At 26.2% G+C, this 19,585-nt stretch overlaps 1 protein-coding gene across 1 annotated transcript; it reads left to right on the top strand.

Moving 5' to 3' along the window:
- Positions 1-13,615: 13,615 nt before the first annotated feature.
- Positions 13,616-16,578, top strand: LOC119670950 (transcriptional repressor scratch 1-like). The gene is made up of 2 exons (XM_038081406.1): positions 13,616-14,587; positions 16,207-16,578. Exons 1-2 carry the CDS (start codon positions 13,639-13,641, stop codon positions 16,353-16,355), a joined length of 1,098 nt encoding a protein of 365 aa, XP_037937334.1. The 5' UTR covers positions 13,616-13,638; the 3' UTR covers positions 16,356-16,578.
- The last annotated feature ends 3,007 nt before the right edge of the window (positions 16,579-19,585 follow it).

Genomic DNA, 19,585 nt, shown 5'->3' on the forward strand with positions numbered 1-19,585 from the left:
TTTTTTTTTTGGCAAATTCACTTTTCTGTCTTCAAATATTTGTATAAGATTTTTTGGCCAAATACTCGTGCATAGACATACCTACTTACAGTGTTATCAACACAGTTGTTACCATAGACATACATGAATAAACTTCACTACTGGAGACACATTCCTGTAGTTAGCTCAGCTTACCCAATCGCCTGCTGGCTTCCCACTGACTTTGCTGGTCTACTTCATTAAGTTGCGTGTACAAATGTCGATGATTTTGTGTGTAAATGTTTGCGTAGATGTCCTTTGATGGAAATGCGGCTTATTCCTTGAATCAATTTGCTATTTTTCTTTTCTTTTTATTTTCGACTTTAATGTTGACTTGTTAGAGAAAGTTCAGTGCACCTACCACAAATAAACGTACAATGAACCTTATAGATTTCATCTCATCACAGTTGCCTACATTTTTTATTATTTTTTTTTTGTATAGGATTTTTTGTATATGATCTGTTTGTAGTATCTACAGTAGAAGCTTAATATTTCTCTAGATATACTGTCGGAACCGTTTAAAATAACATAAAAACGACTGACTCAATCGGTCCTTATAACTACTAATCGGGACGAACATTTTGTTGAAATACGGTCTAATTTCTTACGGTGTGCACTCCGTTTTTATAATTTATTAAATCATATATATTTACATTAAATCATATTCATATTTATTAAATCATATTAATTTAAATCATATTAAAATACGGTCGCAATAACAGATATGTCGTTACATAAATGTCAGTACTAAACGTTCCAATATACATGTGTCATAAACCAAATTTGACTTCAAGGAACAGTCGTTATATGAAGTGGATCGTTAATCAAGTGTCGTTATAAGTGATTTATACTATGTTTGGATCATTTCTGTACAAACAGAATGATTTTCGCCTCTAATTTTGATGTCATTGGCCAGCTCAGTCGAAGCTGAAGGCCGTGTTCACTTTTATTTATACCCCAAATATTTTCGGATACTGTTTTTTAGTCGTCTCAGATTAAAAATTTCATGGCATCTTTGTCCACCATTGGATAGAACAAGAGAAGGTGTTTAGTGGTTTCTTTTTTCTTCGTTAACAATATAATAACTATTCATGGTATGTTTATACCAATGAGACAAAATATAGTGATAATAATAATATTTCTTAGCATTAATGAAGCTTATGTGATTTTTTTGTACCCATTTTGGCTAAAAAAGCCTCGTCTGCGAACACTATTGTCTATATATTTTGTCTAAAAAGAGATACTTGCTATAAGTTTATATTATTGCAGTAATAAATTCTGCTTTTTCTGAAATAAATTAATTTTTAACTGCTATTTGGCTAGCTCTGACCTTAAATGATATCTAAACGTACCTCTCTGTGGTAGTGTCACCTAGCACCCGTCTGAGATGGTGGCTCCCAGTAGCTCTGTTAGATGGTGGCTCCCAGCATCTCTGTGCGTTGGTGGCTTCCAGCATCACTCTGAGATGGTATCACCTAGCACCCCTCTGAGTTGGTGTCACTGTTCACCTTTTTGACTTTGTGTCACCCATCACCCCTATAAGATGGATTCACCAACTATCACTTTTCGATGTTTGTTCCCAACATCCGCATCTAGTAGTGACTCCTTGTACCCCTATGAAATTATGACACCCAGCACCTCTCTACAATGGTGTCACCCACCAGCCCTCTAAGACGTTGTCACCCAAAACAGTACTTTCATCTTTCACACCTACATGGCTGCATCAGTGTACATAAGTTTACATATATCAATGTAGTTAATATAAAAATCCTTTTTGTCATATATTGGTTTTGCCACCTTTAAATGTTTTCTTTTGAACGTTAACTGCGTTAAATTCCACGATTCCTCAAAATGTAAATTCAAAATTTTTCTCACAACAAACTTTAAGTATTTTAACAAATTACAATTTTATCGAAATCATAAATCTTCGACTTCATCCAACTTCAGTCAACTGCATTCAACTTAATCAACTTTTCAACATTAAAATCATTTTTGGAATCAAATTCCTCCTGGCCGCACGTCCACATTGACAAGCTAATAAATACGTGCCAATAAAATTCAATAAGTGAATCTGTCAATATCCTTAAGGCCCAAAATAAAATGCAAGTTTGTAAATCACCAAAATACGAAAGGAAAAAAATTGGCTAGAGAAGAAAATTCCAAACAAAAAAAAAATTAATCGAAACAGCTAAACGCTAAAAAATTCAAACTTGATGAAGTGAAGTGCTGCCAAACATTTGAGAAGGCAAATTTCTTTTTATTTTTTTTTTATTCTTTGACTTGTGGCTAGGATCGCAGTTTTGCGGTCAAATGGTTTTTACTTCCACTACACATAATGCCACACGCTGAGAATGACGATGATAATAATTTGCTTAGACATATTGGATAAAAAATCGAAACAGCAATAACAACAAAAACAACAATAACAACAACTACAATAAAAAACTGAAAACAAATAGACCAGTTAAGGCTACTGGCCTAATCGCATTACTCCACTAACAGCAATACGTAGACCAACAGTGAAAATCGTTTAGAACAACAAACAACAAAAGTCAAAATCTCTGATCAAAAAAAATATGAACCAAAAACAAAGTTGGGAAAAACTAAACAAGAATTTCATTTTTTGTAACAGATTTCCGTCGAAAGATGCAAACAATTGAAGCAAAAAACAAAATCATGGAAACCGATATGCCAAGTTAACAAGCAGCCGTTTGGCCTAAACTCATTGCTATGTGAAATGTTTTTTGTGTTTTTCTCTTCACTTGTTTTATTGCTGCTTTGAATATTTTTTCAATACACTTTTCAAAGTACTGACGCTGACGTTAAACATCGATGTCGAAGTCAACGTCGACGTCAGCTAGAGTGACAGAAGCTAAACTACTGCATTTGTAGGAATATATTTTTGTTGTTTTATTTTAGGGTGTTGATGAAAGTCTGCAGCTATTGCCAAAACAAAAAAACAAATGCAACAACTGCTAATACTTCATAAAATTTGATGTTGTTTGTGTAAGCTTTATATGCACCAACAGTAGTATATCGACGTCAGTGGCTAAGCCACCACGTTTAAGCTCTAAGCTGCTAATACTTTATGAATTTGATTTTGTTAGTGTAAAGTTGTGTGGCATGCGCTAGCACCCGCACACACATGCATACATAAACACGTACATATACTGGCAATAGAAACGTTTCGTGTGTAAAGGCTTTCAGCAGAGCACACTGTGTGTGGTCAAGTTAAATATGAACTATTAGAAGTTTTGACCATTCGCTTTTAGTAATTGAATTGAGTGCATGTATGAATGAATATAACTATGAATATGACTGAGTAGGTGAAAGAGTAAGAGTTGCAAGTTATATGTTGACAGACAACAAAGCAAAAAAAAAAAACATGGAAAAGAAACGAAACATAAAACATATCAGTAAACTTACTTAAAATGTATGCAATGATTTTGCTTTAAAGCAAAGTGGTGAGATTTGCTCCCAGTAAGGCAACATGTTGAATTAAACCAAAACTGTGTTTCTTTAAATGAATATAGGAATGTTTTAATAAAAGCAAATACTATAAAACAAATATATGAATACATTAAGTTCATTTATTTTTAATTTTTTTTCGCTTCTTTTTCAACTCTTTTGCTGTTATTGGTTATTGTTTATTATAACACCATTTGACTTGTGAGTCAGAGTCATATACACTGTTGTACCCAACATCTTTTATATTATTACCAGCAGCAGTTGCATTTATTGTTTTTAATTCATTCAATTTATTATTATTTTAATAATATTTTTTATCCATTTTAACCACTGCAGCCGAATATGTCCTTGCTTTAAGTTCTCCGTCCATATTAAATTTGACATAATCAAAACTCAAATATGGCAACATTCTCCCTTGACACTGTTGTCTTCTCCTTTGTAGCATTTACCATTTAGCACTGATATATTGTTATCATGTAAAAATTTATGTTATTTAAATTAAATTAAACCAAACTGATGCTGATTTTTGCTATATTAATATCTTCTTTATTGATTGTTTTAATTAAACCTATCGATATCCTTACCATTTTCGAACAGCCCCAACTACGCATTTCAATAAATCACAACTTTAATGTACACATACATTAACAAAGGCATAAGTTGAATACTGAAAGTTCGAGATTTTGTTGCTTCAGTGCCCCCCTCAACTGCAGTGTCAGCAACAGCAAAAACGTTTTAACAAAAGTAACAACAGCAACCGAACTCAGTTTATGTCATCAAATGACATTTTAGATAATGAAAATTGCATTTTCCATTGACATTTCATGTCGTTACGTACACATTTTCATATCCTTCTGCCACATTCTGGTTGCCACAATATGTTGCAGTATAACTACTGACCTCAATAACAGTAAGAGTATTGACCAAAAAAAATTTTTTTTGGCATATTAAATAAAATTTCTTTGACTTCTGCCATAATTGAAACTATGACGCATTTCAACTGTGGTCAGCTTTGTAATTATATTTCAATGTAATTTTCAGTTAATCTATATAATGGATTTTAAAAGCTACTATCAGATGCTATCTGCCTGTTGCTTAAGGCTTTTATACGTACACAGAAAATAAGTTATTAGATAACTTAAGGATTATTTAATTAGGTTAATTAGGTTTTCTGCTCATTATGCTCACAGCTTATGAGCAGGCAAGAAACTCTTTTCATACGATTGCTCACGCTCACGAACAAATTTTGGGCCCACATGAGCAATTGGCTCTTGCTCATGAAGCTAAGCTGGTCATGAGTGAGCAAATACGAACCGTGAGTTAAAAATTAATGATTATAATAACGATAATGTACTAGGAACAAAGTTATTTAGTAGAGGCAAGTATAGTGAACTTAATAATTCTTTTATGCTGAGGAAACAGATAGGTGGGTGAGAGTAGTCGACTTTTTTTACCTGAAACCAACATGGATTTATTGGTCCATTTTGGTTATAGTTGTGATTGTTGTCAAGTTCCTTTAATTGGAACCAATAGGAAGTCAAATTGGCACATTTTAGTTATAATCATGACATGAAGTTAAATTGATCTGTTGTGATCGTTATCAACTTTCTTTAGTTTGAACTGATTTAATTGGAACCAATTCGGTTGTTGTAGTTATATTTCTGCTTGTCAACTTTATTTAATTAGAATTGATATGTAACTAAATTAGCCTATTATAATTGTAGTCAATATTTGTTAATTAAAACCGAAATGAGGTTAAATTGAATTTTCATGTTTATCGTCAGCTTCCTATAACTAGAACCAATATGAGAAATTAATCTATTGTGAATGCCGTTAACGTCCTTTAATTACAAAGTAACATAAAGTTATATCGACCTCTTTTGATACTACACGATTCAAGTATTCTAAATAAATTTAATTAGTCCTAGCTATACTATATTGATGTTACAAACTGTAGTCACATTGGCAACAAGTCGCTGGTAATATACAAAATATCCCCATCTGATAATAGCCTTATACAATTTATACAACTTCTGTTTTTGCTGTGCTGGACACAGAGTCCATAGTCTTTTAAATGTATATTTGTGTAAAAACCTGTAAACTATTTAAGTTATTGTTTTATACAGAAATAATTATGTTTAAGTATTGCTATTACATTTAAATGTAATTTTATTATTTAAGTTTTATATTTTATATAAAAATATTTTTTTTATTTCACTTAAGTATATTAAAATCTTACTCTGAACTTTGTGTACAATCAAAATTTAAAAATTTGGCCGAATAAAAAAAACAAAAAGTATATTTATTTAAAAAGTATATATAATTTATTTTAATATAATATATATTAAAATCCAAGCTTACCCCACGAAAAAAGGCATTAGTTTGATACTAAAATATAAAAAAAATTTTTTTTTTCCAATAATAAATAATTAAATAATATATTCATTTTATTAATACATATATTTTCTATGCTTAAAAATATCTTTTCAAAAATTAAACAAAATTAAAGCAAATTAATTTTTCAACCTGACCATTAAATAAATGCACATCCTTAACTTTTTTAACTTTTTTTAACTTAATTTTTATATTTTATATTCAAACAAAAATATTATAAATTTAAATATTTCTATTTCTGTAAGAAAAAAACAAGAGGGGTCAAGTTTTTTTTAAATAATAATTAAACGTTGTTGTGCAGTGAACTTTATAATAAAAAAATATAAATATAAAAAGCTTTTGGTGTTTTATAATTAAAAAAAAAACGAAAAAAAAATATTAAAAAATAATTTTACACTTTTTTACGTAATATACATACATACTATCTATATATATATTTTTTGATCTAAATGTGGAACGCTTTTACATAAATCGTTGTTTATTTATGTAAATGATAAATGTTTTTAATCTTCTTATTTATTATTTATATATTTTTATTTTAAAATAATATTATTATTTTTTTTATGTGTTTTGATTTGAATTTATAAAATGAAACTTTTTCAAACTATCTCTGTGTGTGTATTTCAGTATTCTTATATACATAAATATGCGTAAAAATTTATTTATTTATTATATATTTCTTTAATTAAACTATATCGATGTTTATTACTTTTCTACATTGTTGGTGTATTTTTGTTAATATTTAAATACAAAATTACAATATTTATCAATTAGTATAAAATGTCGTTGTAATTACAATTTTTATATTATTTGGCATTTTAAAAAGAATTTGAAAAAATTAATTATAATTATAATTTTTAAAAATAAATGATATACATATATATATTTGAAAAAACAATTGAAAATATGCTATAACTAAATGTTTTGTGGATGTAAACTGAAGTGTTTTCATAACAGTTAAATAAATGTTTAAATTATTTATTTTTAAGATTATTTAATTTAATAATATAAATTATTATACTTTGTTAAGATATAAAGAAATATTTTAAAAATATATATTCATATAGACAAATAATTTTCCCTTGAAATTTATTCACATATATTAAAAATCATCAATTGGCAAAAAACTTTAGAGAGGTTAACTCTATTTGAGTAGTTTAATGTCGTAATTATGGTGATCATCATCCTTAAAGGCGCAATGATCCTAGTTATATATTGGTCTCCCTAATTATTATGATATTAATAGATAATTTATCTCAAAACTATATTATAAAATTAATTTATATGTATATGGGCAAATAAAAACTGTTCAGTATAATTATATATAATTTAATAAAGGCTCAAAATTATTTTTTATAAAGTATTACTAAAATATGTTAAAAAAGAATTGAAAATATATTATTCTTAACTGTAATGTATTAAAAATGGTTGTAAATATCATTACTTATTGATAAAACCATTACTAAACATAATAGACTAAAACTGACAGAACAGTTTAGAGCAGTTTCTCAACCGTCCGTCCACACAATATGCAATCCTCGTCATTATTAGTGGCGCAATGATCCTAGTTGAATCTTGGCAATATGCAATACTCTTCGATAAAGTATTATATTTCTTATTTTAACGATATATTAGTACCTTGTAAAATACATTGAATATTCTTTCGCTTCGCAGTAATTTTGATATAACTGCCTTTATTAAGCAAAGAGATTTTATTTAATTAACGAAGAAAGTATAATTTTATCTATCTTGATCAAATAATCTATTGAACGGCTTGAATGCCTCTTAATATTCATAGAACTACTTTAACACAATAGTTCATATTAATAGGCTTATTTTCAATCATTTCATACTACGAGTATAGCCTAAAGTCGAATGACTCTGTACAGATCATATATTTGTAAAAAATAATACACTATGAATCAAGTTTTTCCAATTTTTTTTAAAAATGCATTTTTCTAAAACAACCATTATATAAAATTAAATTAAAAATACGTACTTTTGATATCAAAATATTCGTACCTCTATTAAAATATTTCTAATTCACAAATACCCGACAAAATGATTGATATGCATTTCAACTAAATTTTGATATATTGTTCTATAAAGTACATCTCTAACTGATATCAATATTTAAAAAATCTAAACAACAAACCTAAAGTTTATCAGTGATAACCTAAACTTTATCAGCTTATCTGTTCCAGAACATTGCGGACAACACGATCTTCAAAAGACTTCCATATATATTATAGTATAGTGTGACCTATAGTAAAACTGTCTTGGCTCTACGTGAGTACCAATCATTTTAGCTCTGCGTTTTCAGTAACAATAATGAATTGCTATTTAGATTATATTAATATTAATATAATTGTATATACTATGTATATTCTTGGAAGTGAAAACATATACAAAGTGTTTTATATGATGTTATGCGGAAAAAATTTAGATGGTAAATATATAGATAAATCTATCTTATACTGATTTAAGATTTTAATAGAATTGTTGAAATGTATCTCTATCAGATAGTACATTTACAACTTAACACTTAAAGTGTATAGGATTTGATTATATATAGATTCAGCACTGGTTTAGTTAAACCTAGACCTCTCGGAAAGTACAAAAAACCAATATGCATATTGTATAAATTAAAATTTCAGTCTTTCTATCAATATTTGTGTGGCTTTTAATTGTTGTGTAGTTTGTAGTCCCTTGATATATCTGTCAGCTTTGATACTATATAGATTCGCCCTTGGCTTAAATAAACCTAGACCTCTAGGTATTAAACCTCTTGATCACATCTCTCACCGTTAATTACTGGAATGAAATTTACGCATTGTGGTGGAAATCTTCTCCATTCAATCCTAAGAGGTGGTTTTAGAGGATTAAATGTACCGATTTATACTTAGAACTTTATATAAGCGTTTCAACAAAATGGCGCAATTGCTTTATTTGAATATTTATTTGAAACGTCTACTATCATTTAAAATAATCCATCAGATTGAGAGTAAAATTAGCTAAGAGATAAGGTTAGTTTATAACAATTATATATAAATTTATATATATATAGAATTTTAACTAAACCTATACCCCAATAATACCTTAATTTATGCAAGTTCTTAAGAAAAAATTAAATATAAGAATTTTATATCGGCTTAAAAATGATTTTTACTCAGAAGGAAAGAAAAGATATTCAAACTAACAATTTACGATTATTTTATTCTAGTCTAGAATTAATACACATGTTTTAGCTTTACTTTCAGTCTTAATCGAATTCGTAATGAAACACTGTTCAATATCTTCTTCTTCTTCCTTGTTCTGTTAACTCCCAGTGGAGCATAGGGCCTCAAATGTTCAATATATTAGTTTACAATTAGAATGAAACAACATCATTTTTTTTTCGTCACTCAAAAATTTTACCAATTAAGATACACTACTAATATTAAAAATAACTCAGCTTTCCACCTTAAAATTAATAACAATTGTTTTTCAGTTAACATTTTGATGCCATAATGGTGCTATGTGCCAGACAAAATTCAAATCGCTTATGAAGTCATATAGATACTCCAAATATTAAGAAATCTATCTCGATCTAGAGATAAATCTAGATTTACTTACGATATATTAAATTTTATTTCCCAATCAAACGTTTTTAGTGGATATTTATATTTTGCATAAATATATATGTCGTATCAAATCACACTTCACCTGCCAAGTCATATAAAACAGCTGTTAATTTCAGGGTAATATTACTACTCTGGCAATTACACTACAAGTGAATCTTGATTAAAAAAATTACCCCAGATTTATTGAAAGCCAATCGAACATTTTGAATGAATGTATTTTTCTGTTGCCAGATTACCATATGATTATAAAACTTAGTTACCGAGCCTTATATATATAATCTTGAATACCACTACTAATTTATTTTAGATATTTATCCGTAGTATATCCCAATGTAAATATGTTATAAACAGAAGTAGATTAGGTGACTATCATGTATTATGTATATTATAAATATCAGGTTATGTTATTTATATGTATAAGCAAAATTTATTTGAAGTAATTTTAAATAAAAGAGTTTTTTAATAAGCTTAAGTTAAGGATTGTTCTAATTTGTCAGTTTAAGTATATTAAATGTTAGGAATGAACTATTGAAACTGAAAATCATGTTAACTTCATTCCTAACAAAACCACTGGAAATGGTTCTAGAAAGCTGAAAGATATATAATGAGACTACATATTAGTCATATAAATCAAAAGTCAAACAATTACTGATAGAATGACTGAAAGATAGACTGACTCTTTGATTTATGAAATATGCATATATTTGTGTTTTCACTACATCAGTCTAGCGCTCCCTGACCAATATATTGGTACATAAGTTCAGATGGAATTTAAATGGACTTATCTGTAGAAAAAATAAAATTTATATATACAGAGAAAAGCGGAAGACGTATACGCTAACATTACTTGGATTGATTTATAGATAAATATAGCTTCTTTTTTATAAAAAAAATTATCTGGTATATGAATAGACTTTTAATTATTAAATACTTGAATGAAGAAACTTATATATTATTTATTAATAAATTATAAATATAGCTTTTTTAAAAAAAAATTGTCTCCAACAGGAGAAGACTTTTTTAATTCTTAAATACATAAATGGAGAACCTTCTATATTATTTATCATTAATATATCAAAAAATAATCAGGTAATAGAATAATTTAACATATTTTCAATAAAATTTATATTGAACTAAATTAAACAGTATTAACAGTATTTATAAAAAAAAAAAATTAATTCATCCACTCAGCTGACTTAATTTGTTCCTTAAGTCTGTTTTCATACTTAAGTTACGACTGTGAAATCGTAACTTAAGTATATATAAATTACCTATAATAAAATAAATGGCATACAAATAATCGTTACAAAAACAATAATAAACAAAACTTTAATACGAGTTTATTATTTATAGCATGTGTTAATGCGAAAAAATATTTATCTATATTTTTTGATTTCAATAAAAAAAAATCGTAAGATATGAATTTTTTTTCATCCTATAAATAGGCAATATGATTATGAATTGTAATAGGAGGGGAAAACATTTTTTACTTTAAGGGAAAATATTATATTTTCTATAAAATAATTTAATAATAATAAAATGTAATTATTTTTTTGAATATAATATTTATATTTATATATATATTTTAATTATATATTATTAAATAATTTTTTTCGTCATCCTATAAATAGACAATATGATTATGAATTATGATAGGAGGGGAAAATGTTTTTTACTTTAAGGGAAAATATAATATTTTCTATAAAATAGAATAATTTAACAATAATAAAATATAATTATTTTTATGAATATAACATATATATATTTATATATATATTCTAATTATATATTATTAAATACATATTATTATATATTATATATTATTATAATTATGTATTTATTTATACTTGTAATTAGTATAATAAGGTTAGCAATTACTAACAAAAAGGAATGAAGAAGAAAAATTTTTTTATAATAAAATATAATTATATAAATATAACTATATAAAGTTATAAAGTAAAAATATAAAACTTTATGGCAGAGCATTAATACTATACTATTTTAAATAGATATTTTAAATAAATATTAAAGATATTAAATAATTGTTATATAATAATCAAATGATATTAATAAAGTTATTACTAAAAAGATCAGGTATTTTAAATATAAGTCTTAAATACTTTTTATTTCAATTTATTGGTTGCATATATGTCTTTTATATATGTTATTTATAAATAACCTTATAGTATAATATAGAAATTTGTTTTAAACATAAGGTTGAATTAAGGTTATTCATAAATAATTTATTTATATTTATTCATAAATAATCTTATAGTATAATTCAACAATTTGTTTTAAGCTTAAACTTAAATAAGATGATTTATAAATTACCTTATAGTATAATACAATAATTTGTTTTAAATTTAAGTTTCAATTTATATATATTAATCTCTGAAAATTTTTTCAAAACATTATTTTTACATCCACAAAACAATTGCAAAAAAAATTAAAATACAAATCAACAATTAAGAAAAAAAAAGCTTGAAAGACAATAGAAAACACAAATTAAAATTAATATTTTATATTCAAATAAAATAATTAAAAACAGAAAATGCAAAAAGTTCATATATTATTTAATGTTATTGTCAAGAAGTTGATCTACGTTTTTTGGAAATGGCTGTACTATATTAATTTTCTATTTTTTATATCGAAACTTCCAACGAAAATTGAAAATATTTGCAACATTAAATTTAAAAACAATTGTAAAAAAACGCTTCATTACAAAAAAAAATAAATAAAAATTTTAAATTGCAAAAAATGGGAAAAAGAGTGACTTATGGCAATTTATTTAACAAATTTTATAAATAAATTGCCATCACAAAAAAAATTTTATGCTTATATAAATTATATATATTTATAAAAAAAATAAAAATAATTTATTGAAAAAGCAGTGGAAAAACTTCTTGAAAATATTTTATAATTTTAACTTCTCTTTATTTACTTTTTATAAAACTAAAAGCAATACAAAATTTTATTCGGCCCAAAATTTAAATATTAAATTAAATAATAAACCAAATTTTACAAATTAAATTAAATACCAAAAACAATTTTTTTTTTTTTTGTTAAATCTTAAGAAATTTTTGGAATTTGGTACACAAAAAATATTGGCAAACAAAAAAATTTTATTCTAACAAACAAAATCATTTAATTTTTATTATACACTTCAAACGCTCTTTTTCACATTTCGTTCAAAAATTTTATATAATTGTTTTTATTGTTAAAATACAAAAAACAGATGTTTATTTTATATAAAAAATAATATTAAAAATATTTAAGTACATTAATCAAGATCGTTCAAACGTCGCGTCAAAATTTTATTAATTACAAACGTCTAAATTAAGTTAAACAATTTTTTGTATATTTTTTAACGTTCGCTACTTTACAAACAAAAAAAAAATTAAAAAAAAAACTTATAAAAAAATAAAAAAGTTTAAAATAATAACAAATAGTAAAACTTAATTAAGTGACGTTTTTTAAACAACGCCCAAACAAAAATCGAAATTCAACTTCTTGCAAAAAATAAAAATACAAAAAAAAAATTTAAATAAAATATTAATTTTATTTTGGTTTTTAATATAAAATATAAAAATTAAATAAAAGAAATAGTTATATAAAACAAAAGCTTTTTACAACAAAACAACGTCTAAAAGTTAAGGCGAAGTTAAAAGCCATCCCCTCTTGTTTTTGGCAACGTATCTGTTCTAATACTAAAACTAAATTTGCTATTATTAATGAGTTTATAGTAAATTAATTAATTAATTGATTAATTTGTATTATTAGCATTTAAACCAATTATTATAAATTATAAAAATTGTTTGAAATTTTCTTCTAAAAATTGGATTTTCGTTTCTTACTTATTTTTCTATATTTTTTTAATTTGTTTTTAAACTATTATTCTTTTAGTATCAACATTATAATTAAAATTAAAGAACTTTATTTTTTTCTGTATAAAAAATAATTTAATAATTTTTGATTTTTTTTCAAACGACAAAGAAAACGAAGAAGTTAAAAAGTATCAATAATTTTTAAATGAAATATACAAGAACCAAAAAGCAAATGAGAAAAATAAAAAGTAGTAAAAGTAAAAACCGTAAAAAATTAAATAAAAATGAAAGAAGAAGAAAGAAAGAAGTTGATGTTGGATTTTTGTTTGGTGTTGTTGCAGGAAACGTCCGAGTCGCCACACGGTGCTGGTGGTAGTGGTGTCGGTATCGGTGTTATCGGTGGTAATTCGACGTGCGGTACCGGTGGCGGCGCCGGCGGTGGCAGTGGTCCAAGCTCTGCCCACGAGCCGCCACAACCACAGACGCCGCCGCCAATGTTTCCGTGTGTGTATTGTGGAGCGGCATTCCCGCATCAAAGCAAACTGACACGTCACATACTATCGCACTCACTGAAAACCCTAGAATATCGTGAACCCGCCACGCATACCTTTCTCAATACGCATCTCTTGTCGCACGAACTAAATATGCCACCACTGCAGCAACAATTTGCGTATCAAATGAATGCTGCCGCTGCTATGGCTAGCAGTAGTGATCCTCAGGAACAGGCAGCTGTTTTGGCTGCAGCAACTGCTGCCATTGAAATGGACTTTGCAGCGGCTGTAGTTGCTGCGGGTGGTTGTGCTGCGCTTACCAGTATGTCGGGCTGTGGTACTCGTGGTGGTTTAGATCTCGATGGTAGTGCTGGAGTTACCGGTGGTGGTGGTTCTCGTGCTGGCAGTGCTGGAGGAGGAGGCGGTAGCAGCAGTGGAAGTGGCGGTGTCGGCGGTATTGGCTCATCAGCTTCTGGTAATGGTAGCTCTTGCAGTGGCTTGTTATTAAGTGGCGCAGGCTCGTCATCAACATCAGCTGCAGCGGCGGCGGCAGCAGCAGCCGCTTCTAAATCATCGTCACTACTTGGCGCGTCTAGTGATCCGAATAGTGTTGTACTGTGTAAGTTCTGTGGTAAAAGCTTTCCCGATGTTGCCTCACTTATCACGCATTTGACGATACATACAGGTGAACGGCCTTTTAAGTGTGAATTTTGTGGCAAAGCATTCAAATTACGACATCATATGAAGGATCACTGTCGGGTGCATACGGGTAAGTTATATATAATGCAATTATTCATATTTAAAAGTTAAAATTGTATTGATTTAAATTAATCTATTTAATATTTCATTGGAAAACGATTAATTATTTTAACCTTGATGATTTTCAGTTCATATTTTCTTGAAATTTATTATAGAATTAATTAAATAAAATCTATGTATAGGTGTATATTTAATCGGTCTGATTATTTGTTTTGGAAATACAACAAAAAAAAACCGACAGAAAATTTGAACATTGTACAATCCGCATCATATATTCAAATTTCAAAAAATATATTCCAATTTCCAATAAAAATCTTTATATTACGTTCAAAAACAAAATCTAAAAAATATTAAATGACAAGAAAATTTCTTTTAGAAGTATATTATAAGAAATATTAACTATATTTCCACTTAACAGATCCAAAAATAAACCAATTGTATATTTCTCATTTTTCTGATTATGTACTTTCTGTGAATCTGAAACAGTTATTGAATATCACTTATTTAAATTAATCTTATCTTATCTTATTAACACTTTTATTAACGAAAGTATATTTTTAGTGAAGCTCATTCACTCAGCGAAACTTTTCCACTCAATGAAACACTTATTCAGTGCAGCTCATTCACTCAATGAACTCAATCATTCAATGGAACTCAGTCGCTCAGTGAAACTCGTGTATTCAGTAAAGCTCAGATACTCCCTAAAGCTCATTAGTTCAATGGAGCTCATTTACTCAATGAAACTCATTCACTCAGTAAAGCTTGCATATTCTGTAAACTCATGAATTGAATGTAGCTCATTTAACTAGTATAACTTCTTCACTCAGAGAAACCCACTAATTTAGTGCAGTTCACTCATTAAGTAATAGTATTTTCTTCTTGAAGCGTACCCACTTCATAAATTTTCACACTAAGTAAGTATTGAAAATATATAGTGCATTGAAAAATAGCATTTTTTATAGAAGCATTGCGTTTGAGTTTTTTTTTGAGTGAAAATTTGCGATAAATATTTTCAAATGCTCTCATTTTTTGTGCTCTTAGAACTCTTGATGCGCATTCACTGAGTGAAATCATCCATTTAGTGCAGCTATCTCACTCAGTGAATCTCATGCAGTTAAGAAAGCTTGATTTCGCAATATATCTAGTTAATTAAAAAGTTTATTCTTTCTTACTTAATATGTTTAACTAAGCGTCTTTATCGTTTTGAAAGCGGAACATTACTTAGGTAACTTGAATTATGTATCCTTTAAGTTTTTCAAAGCAAAAGCTTTTTTTTACAATTAATATAATTCATTTGGAAAATCTACTTTATTTAGTACTGATCTGATTAGTATTACGAAGGTAATCCGTTTACATGGGACTCATGTACTCAACTAATATCCTTCTTTCATTAAGACGCATTATAATCAACGTTTATAATTTGCTGAACATATTTTAGGTACACTCTTTATAATTGATCCAATTCTCTTTTATAATAGATTTCAAGTAATATCAGACTCTAGTTTCTTTTAATAATGTATATAAATTTTACTCTATAAATTTTAACTTTTAAATATTTTCTGTTATTCATTTCAAAACATATATAACATTTATTTTATTTATTTAAAAAAATAAAAAAAATAATAATAGGAGAGAGACCCTTCCGATGTCATATGTGCGGCAAAACTTTTTCGAGATCAACAATACTGAAAGCGCACGAAAAAACTCATTTTCCGAAATATGTGCGAAAATTTCTCTCACCAAGTCCGGTCGACACAAACGATGAGTTACCGCAATAGTGAACAGATTTTAGTTTATTATTAAATTATTATTATTACTATTATTATTATAATAACTACAACAACAATATACAGGAGAATAATAATATTAATTACTATAATTGATAATAAAGAATAAATTTTTAAAGGGAACTAATAGAGAGAAAACGATTAAGAAAACAACATCAAACATTGTCTGAACTATACATATTATAGATATACATAGGCAGTAACAAGACCTTATGTATAGATACATATTACATATAAATATATATACATATATACTGAATATACATATACACGTAAAAAAAGTATATACTGTAATATATATATATATTATTTTACACCATTAATGCATATAAGCGATTATAAAAAAACAATATTAATGAATTTGTAACAAAATTTTATGAGAAAAATGGAAAAATTTAAAAACAGAACTACTAAACGAAAATAAGTGTTGAGTAAAAATTATGAAAAAAAACTCACACAAATTTTTGTGACAAAAACCAAAAAGAAAAAACTGCAAACGAATAGAAATGATGCTTGATATTAAAAATATGATTAATCAATTTTAAAAATTTTTTAAAAATTTCTTTTTATGATAACCAAAAACTAAATTAAAAACACTCAGAACAATTAAGTGCAAAAATGAGTGAAAAGAACTAAGCACACAATATCATAGGAGCGATAAAAAAATGTGTAGAACTTAATGAGCACATTTTTGAGTAAAATTGCTACAGTAAAACTCAAACATGAAATATAAATTTTCCACAAGAGAGCGTAAAACTAATTTTTGTGAGAGAAATAAGAATAAAAATGAATTTGAAAGAGAGCAAATTATTTTATGCTTAAGCGAGAAAAAAAAATAAATGAGAATTTTATTTTTAATACGTTATTGAAATATTAATTATTAATGATAATTGTAAAGGAAATTGTGAAAAAGTTAAGCAAAGAATTTAATTAATAATTTACAAAATAAAACATATATATACAACATATATATAGACATATATATATAAACATATATATATATATAAACTTATGTATTTAATATTAGGATTTTAGTAATTAAAAAATAACTGAAAGTAATGTTATAAGTTGTAATGTTTTTTTACATAAAAAATTATTAGTGAAAAAAAACATAAAAGAACAGTAAAAACGGTGATGTACATTTTTAAGCTTAAACATTTTAAATTAGTACATATAAAAATATATAAATAATATAATATAAAAAATATTAGATATATTGGAAAGACAGTAAAGTTTCATAACAACAATAAAAAAGTTGTTTATAACTATAACGTGAAATAGCAAATAAAATGTGTGTGATAATGCAATAAATAATAACTTATATCATATACATATATACTTTTATTTGTTATATATCCAAATGAATAATTTTTTGTTAATTTAACTAAAATTTTATGTAAAATTTGTTACGCATATAATAACGTTAAACGATCTCAAGTGATCCTTTTTTAATAAACAATTTTTATTTAATTATTTATTATAAATTTTGTTGAGCCACGTACATAATTTAAAACAGACAAAACGCACTTTACAATATAAAGAAAACATTAAATTAAAAGTGACTTACAAATTGAATTGGTTGTTGAATATAATTCACATATATACATAAATATATATACATGACTTATTATTATTTTTTTTTTTCTGTTAAACAGTTAAGCTTACTGTTTTTTCCTAAACCATAGTGATTACAGTTTTAACTTACACAAATAATGAAGTTTTCATATCAATCAATAGATTATATTATTATTTCATTTATTAATAATAATAACTTACAGTGATTGGTGCTATATCAAGCAACATTTTTTTTATATACTTAATAGAGTTCAATAGGAATATATATGGACAGAGTAGATACTGAACACGTATCTGGTTAATAACATAATTGTATATTATTTATACAAAGTATGCATATATAACTATACAACTTATTCTTAGATTCAACAGTATCGACTTTGTTCTATCTTGAAATCAATACAATAATGTTATTTTTTTACACTCAAACCATATTGATAGTACACCCTTTTATCCTGCCTTTATTTGCATTTACATGTAAAAACCATTTAAAATATTTCGTCATTTAGGAAATTGCAAAATTAAATTAAAATATTCAGCAAAGTTTTTAATAACATTTTTTCACATATTTTTATTTGTTAAAAACATTAAATTTATTTAAAAAATAATTTTTTTATGTATTAATAATACTACACACACATATATTTGGATAGAAAAGCATATAAATAACGATTTTACATTTGCATTAAATTAAAAGCTATTAAATATAATTGTATAGTATATATAATATATATAATAAAATTAAATGATTCAAATTAAAAACAAACTAAAATGCATTATAATATAGATTAAAAAAATTAAATGAAAAGAAGTATAAATAGAATATCTGTGATCTTAACGATATTTTTTAAAATAATTGTATAAATATATTAAAATGCATAAAAAAAATTGTTGCTAAATTCTGCTGATAATAAATTTAAAAGATATATAAAAAAACACAATCTCTTTCGTTTTTAAACAAGTATTACTTTTTGTTTTACAGTGAAATTTTTTTATAATTTTTAATATATACATATACATAATGTTATAGGTGCCTAAACCATCTCATAAAAAAAATATTATACAATATATAAGTGAAACAGAAATAACTTACTTTTTGAAAAATGTTCATAAAATTCAGAGATCCTTTAATGATAAAGATAACCACAAAGATAACCATTCATTAAAGACCAAGTTCCATGGCATACACGTCAACTAAATCACAAAAGCGCAATTAAGTTAGAATTACTTCTTCTATAATTGAAAGTTTGGAAATATTTTTTGGAATAAACTTACCTTTTACTCATCATGAGTTAAAATGATCATCATTGTATTTAGCTTGAACACTCACATTGGGTCCTAACCTACATTAGAAGTTAAATTCAGTCATATATATATAGTTTAATTTTGAAACTACTAATCATTTTTCCGATAATTTTAAATACTGTATATTCTCCATTTATATCAATTTCAAGTTATGCCGATTACTAACAAATCCAGGGTAGGACGGTAGAACTACATAGTCCATACCATGCATAGAGTCCTTAAAGAAAATACATGACCATATGCACTACTAAAGATAAGTGTGTGTCATAAGCACATTATTGGCAAGAGTCAACCCAATATCAGAGAAAAAATTCAATCCCCAAAGCTGTGAACTCTAAGGA

This window comes from Teleopsis dalmanni, chromosome 1, assembly GCF_002237135.1.
Source record: "Teleopsis dalmanni isolate 2A chromosome 1, ASM223713v2, whole genome shotgun sequence".
NCBI classification, from domain to species: Eukaryota; Metazoa; Arthropoda; class Insecta; order Diptera; family Diopsidae; genus Teleopsis; species Teleopsis dalmanni.